This window comes from Mytilus trossulus, chromosome 2, assembly GCF_036588685.1.
Source record: "Mytilus trossulus isolate FHL-02 chromosome 2, PNRI_Mtr1.1.1.hap1, whole genome shotgun sequence".
Classification (NCBI taxonomy): Eukaryota; Metazoa; Mollusca; class Bivalvia; order Mytilida; family Mytilidae; genus Mytilus; species Mytilus trossulus.
The window spans coordinates 87,956,097-87,975,487 of record NC_086374.1 but is presented as its reverse complement, the minus strand read 5'-3'; the positions used below and the strand labels follow the sequence as shown (position 1 = coordinate 87,975,487).

The following is a 19,391-nucleotide window of genomic DNA, read 5'->3' as shown; positions in this document are numbered from 1 at the left end:
CAAAATTTGCATTTTCAGATACTAAAAGAGTCTTTGGAACACCCAGAAAGCATGGTTTTGCATCATTTTTTCTATAGCTTCTAGGTCCTTCAGTGGCTGCAAAACCCTTCAAAAACATTTGTCTCGCTCCGGTCGGCGAATTATGAATGCCAGGCCAATACTTAAAAAAAGGCTTTTAACAACCAAACTTTTATACTATGTAAATATGCAATACATGTATATGCGTTTGGGACTATATACAAGATTCATATCTGCAGGAGATTAATTCTGAATAAATGGTACAAAATGACTTGACTATACATGTATTTTTTATAATAAACAAACCATTTAAAAATTGTATGTTTTCGAATATCATAAATATGGTTGTGAAAATGAATAAGCAGTCCCTTGATTTAATGAAAATGAAAAATCTTGCTTCAATCACAGGTATTTGGGGAATGGACCCCCTTTTTTTTTGGACCTCACTAAAATAAAATTTTGGCGTTTTTTTTATTCATTTACAATTTTCTACAATGAATAAACATATATCAAGTCTCAACAATCCATTGCTAGTCGTTTACAATAATTTTTTTACTATCCATACGAGCCCCAAGTGAAAGCTTCTTTGGGGCTCGTATGGATAGTAAAAAAATTATTGTAATCGACTAGCAATGGATTGTTGAGACTTGATATATGTTTATACATTGTAGAAAATTGTAAATGAATAAAAAAAACCGCCAAAATTTTATTTTAGTGAGGTCCAAAAAAAAAGGGGGTCCATTCCCCAAATACCTGTGGCTTCAATAGAGCAGAAATTGAATTATCTGACCTCTTAGTTTACAAAAATAAATAACCGATCAAAAACAAATCCTCCTGTTGTTTAAAAAATTTAGAATAACGGGGAGAATAGCAAAATAAAGGGCCCAACGAAAATAATGAAAATAGAATAATATAGAGCATAAAAAAGGGAATAGGGAAAAAAGGTAAAAACAAAAATTAAGAAAAGAAAAAAATATGATGTTGAATTATAAGGTAAAGAGAATATTGGGCAAAAAATATCAAGATTAAAGAAAATAATGAACTTATTCTTTAATTCTGACCCCACAATAAATATATTAATAGTAGTTTGTTTTATTAGAATTAAAGAAAAAAATGATTCACCGAAAGAAAAACCGGCTTCGTTCCGTGAAAAATATGTCTACATTTTTTTCTATCCCAATATTTGTTTTATCGTGCATGCATACTCAATATAATATAACACCCCCAAAAACAACCTATATACGCATAAAAATCAGTTTGTATAAGCGTAGACCATTCGATAAGAATATAGAAAATTCTACAATCGATGACTTCTAAAAATAACTTTCTAGACTATACGAGTATTAACCTTGAACTTGAAATAGTTACATAAGTTATTTGCGTCGTTTATATTTAGAAACAGGTATTTTACGTCTTAAATTTCTACAACTTGCGAGAAGCATGCTTTCAGGGTATATAAAAGCTGAAGAAAATAGTATGGTCTCAAAACGAAACGGACAAACTATAGTATCGTCACTAGACTACCAGCCAAAAGACAAAAATCGTAAACATGTCTTTCGTCCCAGTACTTTGGAACCGCAACAGTCAAAGACAGAATGATTCAGATGACATGTTCAGCTTCTTGGATGACTGGAGCCCCCTTAGTTGGGGGTATGGTCGCCCCATGATGGCTATGCAGAGAAGACGCAGACCTGAAAATTCACTTGCGGATAGAAAATGGACATACAGCGTGAAGATTGGAGACTTCAATGCAGAACATGTCAAAGTGAAAGTAGACGACGGTAAGGGTTTTAATTTACTGTTTTACTAGTCTTATTTTTAACTTTTTAGCAGAGACAATGGATGAACCTATGTTTGCCTACTTTGATGTGAATTTTATAAGTGGCATTTAATTTATAAGTGTGTGAACCGAATTTTTTTAAACCAACCATGCAGTAATAATTTAATTGTGCTATGTTAAGGGCTATAAGTGGGTATAACGGGGTTCAACTAGAAAGAGGTGCGTGTTTTACGTAGCCTAAATTTGTCGATTTCTGTATTCAATCGCCCTTTTCTTTTTGTTCTGTTCACAATGAAGATCGATGTTCGGATGCAAGTTGTCAGTCTTTTTTCTTTTTTTCAAAACATGTTGATAGTAAAATTCTTCCATGACAACATTTCATTGTAAAAATTTGTCCATGACAATATGTTTGTGTGTGAAATACTGTCCATGAAGATGAAGATATTTCTTTATCAAATTATTATAAATTGAAAACAGTACATGCATGATGATCCATGATATATGACAATCTGTCTTTGAAATATTGTCTCAATACACACAAAATATAACCTCCCTTTAACAGGATAAAATTTCATGGTATTTATCTGTTTAAATAATATTGTTTGTATACAAAATTTTACGATGGAAATCTCTCCTTCTCCGAAAATGTTTGATAGACGAGACATGCAATATTGTGTTTGAAAAGGGGGAGCTATACTAATAATCTGCAACACGTAGCACGCAACAGATTAAAAGGAATAGTGAACCCCAATGTTTTAAAGCCCTCCCCTTTTCCTAAATCAGTTATTTTTTTTGTGTTCTATCAATGCCAAGGAAATAAATATATAGCATATACATGTTATTTCTACGGTATTTATGTTCAAACAATGCAGAAAAAAACGCAAAATGACTGAAATTAAAAGACTACCAAAACAGCGTATTTTGGAAAAAAGGGGATGGCTTAATATCATCGAGTCGACATGACATACAACAAAAATGCATTATTCGTATCTTGGTCATTTTTATAATATGTTTACATAAAAGAATTAAAAGTACTCAAATAGGGTCGAAAACTGATATTCGGAATCGGGATGGACTAGTAATATTTAATTGTACACAAATATGCCATAGAATATTAAAAGAATGTGAGAGTAAGAAATTTTCGTGAGCGCTATAACTTAAAAAAGTATTATTCTATATTTTAGGTAAAGTAATAATTCATGCTAAGTACACAGATGGTAATGATGAATGGGGAGATACCGTCGAGCGCACAAGGACAGTCCAGATTCCAGAGAATGTCGATGCTGAAAAAATTCACAGCTTCATGAAATCTGATGGAACTATGATGTTAGAAGCGCCGTACCGTCTGTCAGAGGAGAAGCAACTCCAAGTTGTCCCACAAGAAGGTCGGGCCTTGGTGTCCAGTGACAGCCACAACAATTTGATGACATTCAGTGTCGACAACTATCGACCAGAGGAGGTAAAAGTTACATGCAAAGATGGTATGTTGACAGCCCAAGGAGAAAGACAGAGGTCTGAGGATGGTCATGAAATTCGTGAGTCGTTCTTTCGTCAGATGACAGTTCCCCGGTCTGTGGATGGGAAGAACATCCAATGTTTTAGAGATGATAAAGGCAATCTTACTATCCGTGCACCAATGGCTGAAGATGTTGAAATGGAACAAGCCAAAAAGTAGATACAGGATGACTTTTTAGTTATATTTTCAATTTGTCATATATTGCTGACTATAGACATTTGACCATATGTTTTTTACTTTATCATTTGATTTGTGTTCATTGTTATTGTTTTTGAATTATGTTTGGATGATTGTGTTATTTTTTTAGTGAACTAATGATTAAATGATGCATACTTTCAGTTCTACAAAAAAGGAAAATAACACTTAAGATTTTTTTGGTAACTAGAAACAAGATTTTGACAAAGCTTGTTTAACAATCATGTGTATTCTGTAAATGCACAATTATTTCAGTATTTGTAGTGGAACAATCATTGAATTTTTGTAATTGAACAATCATTGAATATGGCATAATTTTAGTTCAATTTAAAAAAGAGAACATACATGTTACTTTATTTACTTTGTTGTTGTCAGAGATAGACATTAAATATCATTTATACAATGTTTTTATCATTTATGTATCGAAATGCAAGGGAACATTGACTACTATAATTACATTGAATTTTAAAGTTATATTATATTGAAAACAAGTGATATGATTGCCAATGAAAAAAAGTTTAAAGAAGAGACTAAATAACACAGATAGTAGATAATTTAAAAAACTATAGGTCGACATACGGTCTTCTACAATCAGCTAAACCCATTCCGCATAGTCAGCTTTAAATGCCTATTACCACAAATAATAGATCGTTTAAATTTTGGTTGGGTCACTTTTATCGTCCGAGAGTTATGCTTCTAACAAATGGGGAAAAAAGCTGATTTTTTTGTTCCCGTTCATAACTTTTAAAGTTTGCCTCAACCGAATGTTATGAAACGTATACACAATGCTTATTACCACAAAACTCTGATCAAGTTTGATTTTTGGTGGCGTCGATTTTATTGTTCTAGAGTTGTGCTCTTTTACAAATGGAAAAAAATCTGAAGTTCTAGAGTTGTGCTCTTTTACAAATGGAAAAAAAATGCTGAATTTTACGTTTCCATTTTGACTTTAGTTTGCCTCAACCAAATATTATGCAACTTTTACACAATGATAAGTATCACAAAACAAAGATAAAGTTTGGTGGCGTCACCTTTACTATCCTAGATTATACCCCTTTACAAATGGAAAAAAATGCTAACATAATTTTGTTTCTGTTCTTAAGTTTACCTCAACTAAATGTGATGACACTTAGCAGGCTTTACATTACCACAAAATTCAGATCAAGTACTAATTTTGGTAGTGGTACTTTTACTGTTCCTGAGTTATGTCCCTTTAAAACGTTATGTTCAAATCTGTATTCCATGGACACATTCCCCATAAACTAGTTCTTCGAATTCGGTTTGCTAATGATTAAAACATATTTTGTCAGTCTCTTCCGAAAATTGAACATCTAGAATAAATTTCTTTTGAATTTAGAAAAATTTGAAAGAGTTCAAGGCTGTAATTGTCAACGTCCTATAAATGTAGAAATGCGGCATAGTGTTAAGTTAAAAAAAAAATGCTGGCTGCATAGGCGAATCCAGAAGGGGGCAGCCCCCCCCCCCCTTCTTGGGGAAAATTTGGTTGATTATATATTACTGACACAATTGAAGCATTAGTGGAGCGGGCTCCCCCCTTAGGTCAGTCAGCGCTCCCCTCACCCTTTGGGAAAAGTTCTGTATCCGCCTCTGTGCTGTTATTACTCGATTTATTTCACTTGACTAGGCGGAGTTTAACCGATTCGCTCACAATAAACCAGTCCATCGATAGATAGGTGTTTTAGGATAACCTCATCAATGAAGTGTCCAGTCATTGTTTTGTAAATTCCTTTGATGAAACTGATAGGTGATTAGAAATTAAAAAAATATAACGGCAATCATCCTTATCACACATATCTTCACAAAGATTTGATGAACATGAATTAACCTTAAATAACATTTGTGTTGCCTGACATGGAAAATGTTATCCCACTTAGACTTGGTGTGTAAGTGTTAGATCATCGGGGTGATCATACTCTGACAAACCGCGTCCTCTTCCATCAAAAATCATTGCAGCTGTTGCTTAATTAGAACAATCTAGTTAAATCAAAGCAGTTAAAGAACTAGCCAATAAGTGAGTTAAATGATGAGCCGGTCAAGGTCTGTCCTTTTATCAATTTTAAGAAAACAATACTATTCAGTTTTAGTGTTACCATGAACTGTTATAATTACTTTGTTGAAAACTGTAATTGATAGATAGAGATATCAAACCGTACCAATGACAGAAAATAAAATCTACAAATCAGTCACATGGATGAATTCATTTATTGACCCCTCATATGGACCAACAACCCTTGAAGGACGATTTGTTTGAATCTATGGGTTGCACTTTTAGCCCTACCTAGCTAATTAGGCGGAGTCGCCACGATATTCTGACACCCCATTGGTGGAAATTTGTTTCTCTTGTCGTAACTTGGTAAAAATTCTTACCTCAAGGTAAAACAAATCCTGCAACTACTACTTACGCGAAACCTGGTTTTCCTGGCAATCATAACATATCTTCTTATTTTTGTCGAGCCTGCAACTTTTGTTGCAGAAAGCTCGACATAGGGATATTGATCCGGCGGCGGCGGTGTTAGCTAACTTCTTAAAAGCTAAATATATTTTAGAAGGTAGAAGACCTGGATGCTTCTTACTTTGTATATAGATGCCTCGTGTTACGAAGTTACCGTCAGTCACATGTCCAATGTCCTTGACCTCATTTTCATGGTTCATTGACCACTTGAGAAAAAATGTGTGTACCTGGCAAGGTCTTCATGTCTGTCAGACAGTTTTCACTTGACCTTGACCTCATTTCATGGATCAGTGAACAAGGTTAAGTTTTGGTGGTCAAGTCCATATCTCAGATACTTAAAGCAATATGGCTAGTATATTCGGTGTATGGAAGGACTGTAAGGTGTACATGTCCAACTGGCAGGTGTCATGTGACCTTGACCTCATTTTCATGTTTCAGTGGTTATAGTTAAGTTTTTCTGTTTTGGTCTGTTTTTCTCATACTATATGCAATAGGTCTACTATATTTGTTGTATGGAATGATTGTAAGGTGTACATGTCTAACGGGCAGATGTCATGTGACCTTGACCTCATTCTCATGGTTCAGTGGTCAAAGTTAAGTTTTTGAGTTTTTGTCTTTTTATCTAATACTATATGCCATAGGTCAACTATTTATGTTGTATAGAAGCATTGTTAGCTGTACAGGTCTGCCTGGCATGGTTCATCTGACCTTGACCTCATTTTCAAGGTTCATTGGTCTTTGTTTAGTTATCTTAATGAATGTTAAGTTGATGTGACAGTTGTAATAAAGCTTTATACTTATAGGACTATCAACATAATATCAATGATTAGTACAGAAGGCGAGACATTTTAGCGTGTGCACTCTAAGTTGTTATGATTGTAAGAGTAAGTTGAGGGATATAAGGGTTTGGGTATTTTTTTGTACTCGAATCCAGAAAAGATGAAATGTAATGTATATTAATCGAACAAACAGCATATTCTTCGGGTGAAACCAAAAATCAGTAAACAAAAAATAATATAATAAAAATTGTCTAACGTCCGGAGTCTCAAAAAGTTCAGCCAAACATGGTTCCTGCAGATTTTGGATCCCAATCGCAATGCAGTTTCAAATATTATCGGAAATAAAGGCTTTAAATATATATCAGTTTTCTAACTGACACACATGTCTGGAAAAATAAAAATGAACGCAAAACAAATTTATAACACAGAAACAAACGACAAACACTGAATTACAGGCTCCTGACTCAGGACAAGGACATAAATAATGTGGCGGGGTTGCACATATTAGCGGAATCGCAACCATCCACTAACCTGGGACAGTGGTGTAACATTACAACATAAGACCGAACTTTAAAAATCAGTGGAAACAGGCTTAACTCATCAGATGGCTACAAATAGAAACACATATAATACGAATCTGATGTTCAATAGTTGTCGCTTGTTGGTGTGATCTTAAGTGTTTCTCCTTTCTCATTTTTTACATAGATTATACCGTTGGTTATCCAGTTTGAATGGTTTTAACATTAGTAATTTTTGGGGCCCTTTTATATAGCAACAAGTACAGGTCTAATAGTACTCGCATTTATACATAATTACGATAACTGAAAACATGCAATGACTGTCTAATCAATCTTGTCTCGTCTGCAATGCAGACTTACCAACACTTTCACATTTGTCAGTTCCCTCAATCTTTGCATATCTTCCAGTCCTTCCAAACTTTCACATCTGTCCGTCCCATTAACCTTAACACATCTGTCAGTCCTACCAACCTTTCACATTTGTCCGTCCCATTAACCTTAACACATACTAGAACACATCCGTGATATCGCGGGTCCGTGACTGAATTAAAGTATATATAACTATGCGCAAGCCTTATTTTAGTATTATTATTGTCATCTGATAAAGTCATGCCGATTATAAGATACCCAGTTTTCTCTTCTTTCAAATCTTTCTGTTTGAACCCGTCGAACTGGAACTTATCAATTATTGGTAATATTAATTATTTGGAAAACAAAATGTCCTGGAATGGAGTATTTTTTAATCAACAGCATTGTCCTATATTAGTTATAAATAAAGTTGAATTCTTTGATTCGCTGTTTTACGTCATGCCCGCTAACAAATTGAAAACTGTACCTATACGCCTTATTTTTAGTCCAGATTTTTAGTATTCGTATTGTTATCTTAGAAAGTCTTACTGATTAAAATACTACAATAGGTAATTGACAATTTAGTAGTGTCAACCCTGTGATTATATTAATCCTGAATACACCGTTTGTTGGTGCGCCTGTCAGATGCGGAACGTACAGATAAGGTAATAGGTAACAGGTGAATATACTATTGGTATCGGTATCGGACTCGACCCGGAACTTCTTAATTATTGGCAATATTAAATACGTGGAAAACAAAAGGGCCTGGAGTGGTGTAATTTTTAGTCTACACCTTTGTACTATATTAGTTAATATATATATATAAAGTTGAATTCTTTGATTCGTTGTTTTTACGTGATGACGGCTGACAAATTGGACCTCGTAATTTTAGTATTATAAAATATCAGTCCTTCCAACCTTTCACATCTGTCCGTCCCATTAACCTGAACACATCTATCAGTCCTTCCAACCTTTACACATTTATCAGTCCTTCCAACCTTTACATATCTGTCAGTCCTACCAACCTTTTCACATTTGTCTGTCCTACCAACCTTTACACATCTGTCAGTCCTACCAATCTTTTCACATTTGTCTGTCCTACCAACCTTTACACATTTGTCTTTCCTACCAACCTTTACACAGCTGTCAGTCCTACCAACCTTTTCACATTTGTCTGTCCTACCAAACTTTACACATTTGTCTTTCCTACCAACCTTTACACATCTGTCAGTCTTACCAACCTTTTCACATTTGTCAGTCCTCCCAACCTTTACACATCTGTCAGTCCTACAAACCTTTTCACATTTGTCTGTCCTACCAACCTTTACACATCTGTCAGTCCTACCAACCTTTTCACATTTGTCTGTCCTACCAACCTTTACACATTTGTCTTTCCTACCAACCTTTACACATCTGCCAGTCCTACCAACCTTTTCACATTTGTCTGTCCTACCAACCTTTACACATCTGTCAGTCTTACCAACCTTTTCACATTTGTCAGTCCTACCAACCTTTACACATTTGTCAGTCCTACCAACCTATTCACATCTATCTGTCCTAACAACCTTTGCACATTTGTCAGTCCTACCAACCTTTACACATCTGTCAGTCCTACCAACCTTTACACATCTGTCAGTCCTACCAACCTTTTCACATCTGTCAGTCCTACCACCCTTTACACATTTGTCTGTCCTATCATCCTTTACACATGTTTCTGTCCTACCAACCTTTTCACATTTGTCTGTCCTTCCAACCTTTACACATCCGTCTGTCCTACCAACCTTTACACATCTGTCAGTCCTACCAACTTTAAACATTTGTCTGTCATACCCACCTTTACACATTTGTCTGTTACCAACCTTTGCACATCTGCCTGTCCTACCAACCTTTGCACATCTGTCAGTCCTACCAAACTTTACACATCTGTCAGTCCTACCAACCTTTTCAAATTTGTCAGTCTTTTCCTCCTTCACACTTCTACTAGTCCTATCAACCTTTACACATTTGTGTGTTCCCAACCTTTGCACGTCTGTCGGTCCTCCAACCTTTGCACATCTGTCTGTCCTACCAACCTTTACACATTTGACAGTCCTACCAACCTTTGCACATCTGTCTGTCCTAACAACCTTTACACAGTTGTCTGTTACCAACCTTTGCACATCTGTTTCTCCTACCGACCTTTGCACATCTGTCTGTCCTACCAACCTTTGCACATCTGCTAGTCATATCATCCTTTTGCATATTTGTCTATTTGTCTCTCCTACCAACCTTTACAAATCTGTCTGTCCTACAAACCTTTACACATGTTTCTGTCCTATCGACCTTTGCACATCTGTCTGTCCTACCGACCTTTACACAACTGTCTGTCCAACCAACCTTTACACATCTGTCAGTCCTACCAACTTTTACACATTTGTCTGTCATACCAACCTTTAACCATTTGTCTGTTACCAGCCTTTGCACATCTGCCTGTCCTACCAACCTTTGCACATCTGTCAGTCCTACCAACCTTCACACATCTGTCAGTCCTACTAACCTTTTCAAATTTGTCAGTCTTATCCTCATTCACACTTCTGCTAGTCCTATCAACCTTTACACATTTGTGTGTTACCAACCTTTGCACATCTGTCTGTCCTACCAAACTTTGCACATTTGTCTGTTACCAACCTTTACACATTTGTCTGTTACCAACCTTTGCAAATATGTCTGTCCTACCAACCTTTACACATTTGTTAGTCCTACCAACCTTTGCACATCTGTCTGTCCTAACAACCTTTACACATCTGTCAGTCCCACCAACCTTTACACATTTGTCTGTTACCAACCTTTGCAAATATGTCTGTCCTACCAACCTTTGCACATCTGTCTGTCCTATCGACCTTTGCACATCTGTCTGTCCTACCAACCTTTTCACATCTGCTAGTCCTATCATCCTTTACATATTTGTCTCTCCTACCAACCTTTACACATCTGTCTGTCCTACCAACCTATACACATGTTTCTGTCCTACCAACCTTTTCACATTTGTCTGTCCTACCAACCTTTACACATCGGTCTGTCCTACCAACCTTTACACATCTGTCTGTCCTACCAACCTTTACACATCTGTCTGTCCTACCAACCTTTACACATCTGTCAGTCCTACCAACTTTTACACATTTGTCTGTCATACCAACCTTTACCCATTTGTCTGTTACCAACCTTTGCACATCTGCCTGTCCTACCAACCTTTGCACATCTGTCAGTCCTACCAAACTTTACACATCTGTCAGTCCTACCAACCTTTACACATTTGACAGTCCTACCAACCTTTGCACATCTGTCTGTCCTAACAACCTTTACACAGTTGTCTGTTACCAACCTTTGCACATCTGTTTCTCCTACCGACCTTTGTACATCTGTCTGTCCTACCAACCTTTGCACATCTGCCAGTCATATCATCCTTTTGCATATTTGTCTATTTGTCTCTCCTACCAACCTTTACAAATCTGTCTGTCCTACAAACCTTTACACATGTTTCTGTCCTATCGACCTTTGCACATCTGTCTGTCCTACCGACCTTTACACAACTGTCTGTCCAACCAACCTTTACACATCTGTCAGTCCTACCAACTTTTACACATTTGTCTGTCATACCAACCTTTAACAATTTGTCTGTTACCAGCCTTTGCACATCTGCCTGTCCTACCAACCTTTGCACATCTGTCAGTCCTACCAACCTTCACACATCTGTCAGTCCTACTAACCTTTTCAAATTTGTCAGTCTTATCCTCCTTCACACTTCTGCTAGTCCTATCAACCTTTACACATTTGTGTGTTACCAACCTTTGCACATCTGTCTGTCCTACCAAACTTTGCACATTTGTCTGTTACCAACCTTTACACATTTGTCTGTTACCAACCTTTGCAAATATGTCTGTCCTACCAACCTTTACACATTTGTTAGTCCTACCAACCTTTGCACATCTGTCTGTCCTAACAACCTTTACACATCTGTCAGTCCCACCAACCTTTACACATTTGTCTGTTACCAACCTTTGCAAATATGTCTGTCCTACCAACCTTTGCACATCTGTCTGTCCTATCGACCTTTGCACATCTGTCTGTCCTACCAACCTTTTCACATCTGCTAGTCCTATCATCCTTTACATATTTGTCTCTCCTACCAACCTTTACACATCTGTCTGTCCTACCAACCTATACACATGTTTCTGTCCTACCAACCTTTTCACATTTGTCTGTCCTACCAACCTTTACACATCGGTCTGTCCTACCAACCTTTACACATCTGTCTGTCCTACCAACCTTTACACATCTGTCTGTCCTACCAACCTTTACACATCTGTCAGTCCTACCAACTTTTACACATTTGTCTGTCATACCAACGTTTACCCATTTGTCTGTTACCAACCTTTGCACATCTGCCTGTCCTACCAACCTTTGCACATCTGTCAGTCCTACCAAACTTTACACATCTGTCAGTCCTACCAACCTTTTCAAATTTGTCAGTCTTATCCTCCTTCACACTTCTGCTAGTCCTATCAACCTTTACACATTTGTGTGTTACCAACCTTTCCAAATCTGTCTGTCCTACCAACCTTTGCACATCTGTCAGTCCTACCAACCTTTGCACATTTCTCTGTTACCAACCTTTGCAAATATGTCTGTCCTACCAACCTTTACACATTTGTCAGTCCTACCAACCTTTGCACATCTGTCTGTCCAAACAACCTTTACACAGTTGTCTGTTACCAACCTTTGCACATCTGTCTGTTCTACCGACCTTTGCACATCTGTCTGTCCTACCAACCTTTTCACATCTGTAGTCCTATCATCCCTTACATATTTTTCTCTCCTACCAACCTTTACACATTTTTCTGTCCTACCAACCTTTACACTTTTGTCTGTCCTATCATCCTTTACACATCTGCCAGTCCTACCAACCTTTACAGTTTACACATTTATCAGTCCTACCAACCTTTGCACATCTGTATGATTCTGGTATGATGAGTTTATATACAATTCAAAAGATAGTTTTAGAAATAGTGTTAAACATCCAGTGTCAAATATTACATGCATATGATATTTCAAATAATTAATTAGTGTATTTTTTTTATCAGATCACAAAGAAAAAAATAGTTTTACCCCCAAACAAATTAAAAAAAAAAAAGCCTGAACCAAAAAGATGACGACTCGGTATGTACACGTGAATATCGACTTTCTCTTTGACTAAGAATTTATCTAAATTGCATTCAATCATACTAAGTTAACTACTGGTATTCAAATTAATCAGAACAAAATGAAATACTCCCAACATTATGAGACGGTTTTATGTATAAAAAATTAAGTCTGCCCGATGTAGATGAAATAAAATACAATATACTAGTAATAGATAATCAATATTTCTAAAAATAACATTCTAGATCATACTAGACTATAACCTTGAACCCGAATAAGTTATTTACGTTGTTTATATTTAGAAACCGGTATTTTTCCTTTGTTTACATTCTACAACTTACGAGAATCCACCTCTCATACTATATAAAAGCCGAAGAGACAGTATGGTACAACAAAACAAAAGGAAACGGACACGCCATTGTATAATCTTGTATCAGTACTAGGCTATCAGTAACAACGTAAAAGCGAAAACATGTCTTTTATCCCAGTGCTTTGGAACCGCTACAACCAAAGACAGAATGATTCAGATGACATGTTCCACTTTATGGATGATTGGAACCCTATGGCCCTAAGCTGGGGGTATGGCCGCCCCATGATGCAGAGAAGACGCAGACCTGAGAATTCACTCGATGATAGAAAGTGGGCCTACAGTGTGAAGCTTGGAGACTTTGATGAACAGCATGTCAAAGTGAAAGTAGATGGTGGTAAGTATTTATTTGATAATAGCTGGAACGATCAAAGGTATTTGGGGACAGGACAATTTTTCTTAAGCCCTCATCCTTGTTTTCTATTAATTTTAATTATCTTGGCGTTCCTCTTTATAAAAGGAAAATATATATACTAGAAATAAGGTGTATTGCCATTTGCTATCAATTTTGATTTGTCTTTTCACAGCGGTCACTGATATATCATACGATAAATAAACTGATAAAAATAATATTATCTGTATATCCATAAGATCCAGAGCAAAATTTTGAAATATCTATTTTCATTTTCCATATTTTATTGATAAATGAAAGTTTTTTTGACAGTTGACATTGAGATTTTCAGTCTGAGTGTTGAAGGTTTGCAGTCGTAAACATTATGTGAAACCTTCATGGATTTTTATGAAATTTGTTTATGACCAAAATACAGTATCCAGAGTAAAATTTTGAAATTATTTATTTTCATTTATCTGTATCTGCTGATAAACGGACTTTTTTTTTTTACAGTTAACCAGTACTAGATATAGTCCGGGGTTAAAGTTTTTGACACATCAATTACTTTGTCAAATCTTCATAGAAGTCCATATGAAAATTCATATATTCTCGCTTAGCGGCTATGCTGGAAATCAGACGGCAATTCAGAACAGGGTATTTGTTTTCTTAGTAATAATGATAGGACATGGGGATGACCGCTTGGTTTATTGGGACTCGGGTTATGGATGAAAAAAACGTTTTATCCCAGATTATTATGGAATTTGATAGAATAAAAAAAAATTATCGTGAGCGCTTACACTCATAGTATTTTTCTATATTTCAGGTAAAGTAATAATTCATGCTAAGTACACAGATGGAAATGAAGAATGGGGAGATACTGTCGAGCGCACAAGGACAGTCCAGATTCCAGAAAATGTTGATGCTGAAAAAATTCACAGCTTCATGAAATCTGACGGAACAATGATGTTAGAGGCCCCGTACCGTGTGTCAGAGGAGAAGCAACTACAAGTTGTCCCACAAGAAGGTCGGGCCTTGGTGTCCAGTGACAGTCAAAGCAATTTGATGACATTCAGTGTCGACAACTACCGACCAGAAGAGGTAAAAGTTACATGCAAAGATGGAATGTTGACAGCCCAAGGAGAAAGACAGAGGTCTGAGGATGGTCATGAAATTCGTGAGTCGTTCTTTCGTCAGATGACAGTTCCTCGGTCTGTGGATGGGAAGAACATCCAATGTTTTAGAGATGATAAAGGCAATCTTACTATCCGTGCACCAATGGCTGAAGATGTTGAAATGGAACAAGCCAAACATTAGATCTATTGTAACTTTCAATAAGTCATCTTATCAATAACTGACTATATACATTTAAACTCATTACTTTATATTTTGTTTTCATTGTTATTTTTTTTGCTTGCAAGTTGATTCCATTTGTTATCTAAAACAAAAAACTGAGAAAAGCATAAGAGTTTGTTTGACAATCATGTGTATTTAGTAATAGTGCAATCATTTATTATTGCATAATTTTAGTTCAATTTAAAAAAAAACCAGAACATTACATATTACTTTATTTACTTTGTTGTTGTCTGAGATGGACATTAAAATATATATACAATGATTTTATCACTCAAGGATACATTGATTACTATAATATTAAATATCAAACTTTGTATGAAAGAGAGGCAACAGATGCTAAAGGGACATCCATACTCATAGGTCGAAAATAAACTAACCATGCCATGGCTAAAAAAGAAAAAACAAAGAGACAAACAACAGTATACAGGACACAACATAGAAAACTAAAATCGGAGCAATCACGAAGCCCGAAAAAATTTAGGGTGAGCTCAACAGATCCTGCACCACATGCACAACTCGTAATAAAACAGGATTTTTTATGAGGCCACGTAACCCTTTAAATGATTTCAGTTATCTGATTTCAGTTTGCAAAAAAGTTGAATACTGAATTCTTTGGTAGCCTCTGCTCATGGCTGAAAATTATGTATAAATGTAAATGTTACACTGTAACCGGTATTAAAGATAAGAAAAACAAGTCATGGATTAAAGTATCAACTGAGAGACACATACTCTATATGCAAGCGCTGTTGGATGTTGATATATAGAAATAGAAAGTTTACTGGTGGGAAGCTGAAACCATCTCTTTCGTGATAAAGTTTTGTTCTCAGTCAACATTCGTTGTCTATATCTTAGGTTAATGACCAGGCATTAGGCAATGAGGATATCATGCATCGGTTGTATCGTTCACTTCAGGTTAATTCGTATACTAGTAGATGCGTTCGAATAGTCACCAACTACGAACTTTGAATTATTTGATAAGAGGATTTCATCTTTGTACGAAATTTCTGTACCCCGAATTACAATTAGATTAATTCATAGTTTATTTGAAAACATGATATACACAATTTGATTGCACTATCAACCAAAAAAGTAAAATAACAAAAATACCGATCTGCTTGGAAAATCAAAAACGGAAAGTCCGTAATCAAAAGACAAAATCAAAAGCTCAAACAAATCAAACCAATGGATAACACCTGTCATATTTCTGGCTTGGTACATGCATTTTCTCATGCAGAACATATTATTATTATAACCTGGTTTGATAGCTAGATAAACCTTTCACTTGAATGACTCTCGCATATAATTCCATTATAGTGACAAAGATGAGTGAACAAAACAAACAGACATAATAGGTAAAAATTTCTAAAATAAGGATAAAGCAGTCCAAATTGTGTTATTATCGTAAAGATTAAAAAAACAAACAAATATGTAGCAAGGAAAGACAAAAAGTCCTACAGACAAAGCATTTTTTATTAAATGAAAGACAAGAACACAAAAACCTATCATGGCATACTAACAAAATAACGGTATGTATAAGTACAGCGCCACGTCAAATCTATATCATTAAAAATGGACTAAACAGTAAATAATCTCATCATAGATACCAGGACTAAATTTAGTATAAACGCCAGACGCGCGTTTCGTCTACAAAAAGACTCATCAGTGACGCTCGAATCCAAAAAGGTAAAAAAAGGCCAAATAAAGTACTAGTAAAAGTAGTATTCATCAAGACAAATTAAATGGAACTCTGAAACAAAAAATATCCGTGAATATTTATCGGTCTACCTAACTTTATTTATCTTCTAAAGGGACGATGTAAACAGCTAATTATTTATAAATACCTGAATACTATTAAAGCTACATAACAAGATTAGCTGAGTTTAAATAACCTTTACACATCTGCTAGTTATATCAGCCTTTGTACGTCTACAAGTCCTATCAACCTTTGCACATATGTCAGTCCTATCAATCTTTGCACATCTGTCAGTCCTATCAATCTTTGCACATCTGTCAGACCTATTCATCTATGCACAACTGTCAGACATATCTATCTTTGCACATCTGTCAGACCTTTTAATTTTTGCACATCTATCAGTCCTATCAATCTTTGTACATCTGTCTGTCCTACCAACCTTTTCATATCCGTCAGTTCTATAATCATTTACAAATCAATCAGTCCTACAAACCTTTTCACATCTGTCAGTTCTGTCAACCTTTTTACATCGGTCAGACCTATCAATCTTTGAACATCAACTTTTTATTGTCTGTCAATCGTACCACCTTTGTGCATCGCAAACAAACCTTTACACATATGTCAGTGCTTCCAACCTTTTTACATCTGTCTGTCCTACCAACCTTTTCATATCCGTCAGTTCTATAATCATTTACAAATGTGCATCGCAAACAAACCTTTACACATATGTCAGTGCTACCAACCTTTTTACATCTGTCTGTCCTACCAACCTTTTCATATCCGTCAGTTCTATAATCATTTACAAATCTGTCAGTACTACAAACCTTTTCACATCTGTCAGTTCTGTCAACCTTTTTACATCGGTCAGACCTATCAATCTTTGAACATCAACTTTTTATTGTCTGTCAATCGTACCACCTTTGTGCATCGCACATCTGCCAGTCATATAAACCTTTGCACACATATCAGTCTTATCAATCCTTGCACAAATGTCAGTTCTGTCAACAATAGCACATCTGTCAGTCCAATCAAGCTTTGTACATCAGTCAGACCTATCAACCTTTGCACATCTGCTTGTCTTATAAAAAATTCTACATTTACAAGTCCTACCAACCTTTGCATATTTGCCAATTATATCAACCTTTGCACATATGAACATAAACAGGTACGACTAATATTTAGCAATTTTACCTGACCATATCGGGAAATAGGTATTTAGTCGGATCTTAACACGTTCTTGTGATTTGGTTAAACCGGTTTTATACAAAGAAATGTCGAAATGTTCAAGACTTAATTAAATCCGTATTTCGGTATGATGGTGCAATCATATGATTTTTATTGCGTCTTACACTTTGAGAAGCGAATAATCTTTAACTACTGTATTCAAATATTGTGTAAAAACGTTAATTTTGAGCTTTGAAAGTCAAGTGACTCTATCATTTTCCTGAGGAAGTTTTAAAAAATTGCAAAGAAATATTTTTACATTGGGTTAGCTTTCATTAGTCTTCACTATCTATAGATTAACAACTTTTGGTTATATTTATAATTTAGAATCATCATTGAAGGTGGAGCACGATTGCGCAGTTAATTAATTTTATATTTGTGCCATTTGTATGCACGAGTGACATTCCGTTGTATTATGTGCCAATTCGAAAAAGTTATGCGAGTATTCTCTCCCCTTAACAAGTTCATTATTTTATAATTAAGTTTACGTTTCTGATATAATTTTGAATAATTACAAAATGTATCAATTCAATATATTTCAGTTTTTGTTATTGGTATATCAAAAACATTGATGTACGAATATAATTTCATAAATTTGAAACGTTTAAAATGATTACATACCAACATAAAGAACCGTTCATCATTTTAGAAAAAGACTATGAACTAAATTCGAATTATTTATCTGCCCTTGATGATATATTGATTGGCAAATGAACCAGTGTTATCAAATTGTAATCACAGAGATGGACCGTCGAGCAATTTTTAATTGTAGCTCGTTTATACGGGGCGCCGAATGGGACTCTTGTGGTTTTGTACTCAAAATTCAATTTTGTACGGAAAAAAGTGACTTTTGTTCAACAAAAATGAGTTCAGTTTAACAAAATTTGTATCATACTACAAATTTAAAATTTTGTCATACAAAATTATCTATCAGCGGACAAAAGTCACTTTTGTCATGACAAAATTCATTTTTGTTACACAGACTTGACTTTTGTTACCTAATTTGAAAATTCGGCGACAAAAGTCAGTTTTGTATTCAAATTAGTTTAGTTTGGTTTCTGTGAACTACTTTGCATACAAAATCGACTTTTGTTACACAAAATTGACTTTAGTGAGACAAAATGACAAAATTGACTTTTGTCTCAACAAAATTGACAAAATTGACTTTCGTAAGACAAAATTGACTTTTGTAAGACAAAATTGACTTTTGTAAGACAAATTGACTTTTGTAAGACAAAATTGACTTTTGTAAGACAAAATTGACCAATGTGATCAAGAAAATTAACAAAATTGACTTTTGTGAGACAAAATTGACCAATGTGAGACAAAATTGCCAAATTGAATTTTGTCTGAACAAAATTGACAAAATTGAATTTTGTCTCAACAAAATTGACAAAATTGAATTTTGTCTCAACAAAATTAATTTTTGTCTCATGAAAGTCAATTTTGTCTCACGAAAGTCAATTTTGTCGTCACAAAAATGAATTTTGTCGTCACAAAAATGAATTTTGTCGTCACAAAATTGACAAAATTGACTTTTGTCTCAACAAAATTAACAAAATTGACTTTTGTCTCAACAAAATTAACAAAATTGACTTGTGTCTCAACAAAATTAACA

The 19,391-nt window shown here is 35.2% G+C and overlaps 2 protein-coding genes across 2 annotated transcripts; both read left to right on the top strand.

The window, feature by feature from the left end:
* Positions 1 to 1,480: 1,480 nt before the first annotated feature.
* Positions 1,481 to 3,912, top strand: LOC134708263 (major egg antigen-like). The gene is made up of 2 exons (XM_063568672.1): positions 1,481 to 1,799; positions 2,983 to 3,912. Exons 1-2 carry the CDS (start codon positions 1,568 to 1,570, stop codon positions 3,471 to 3,473), a joined length of 723 nt encoding a protein of 240 aa, XP_063424742.1. The 5' UTR covers positions 1,481 to 1,567; the 3' UTR covers positions 3,474 to 3,912.
* Positions 3,913 to 13,179: 9,267 nt separating this feature from the next.
* On the top strand, positions 13,180 to 15,134 carry LOC134708264 (uncharacterized). Its single transcript, XM_063568673.1, has 2 exons — positions 13,180 to 13,509; positions 14,327 to 15,134. The coding sequence occupies exons 1-2, from the start codon at positions 13,278 to 13,280 to the stop codon at positions 14,815 to 14,817; spliced, it is 723 nt and encodes a 240-aa protein (XP_063424743.1). The 5' UTR covers positions 13,180 to 13,277; the 3' UTR covers positions 14,818 to 15,134.
* Positions 15,135 to 19,391: the final 4,257 nt, after the last annotated feature.

Bases quoted from the DNA above. Each gene is read 5' to 3' on its own strand.
- LOC134708263 (XM_063568672.1), top strand. From the start codon at position 1,568: ATGTCTTTCGTCCCAGTACTTTGGAACCGCAACAGTCAAAGACAGAAT. The intron at 1,800-2,982 runs GTAAGGGTTTTA...TCTATATTTTAG, and splicing joins CAAAGTGAAAGTAGACGACG to GTAAAGTAATAATTCATGCT.
- LOC134708264 (XM_063568673.1), top strand. From the start codon at position 13,278: ATGTCTTTTATCCCAGTGCTTTGGAACCGCTACAACCAAAGACAGAAT. The intron at 13,510-14,326 runs GTAAGTATTTAT...TCTATATTTCAG, and splicing joins CAAAGTGAAAGTAGATGGTG to GTAAAGTAATAATTCATGCT.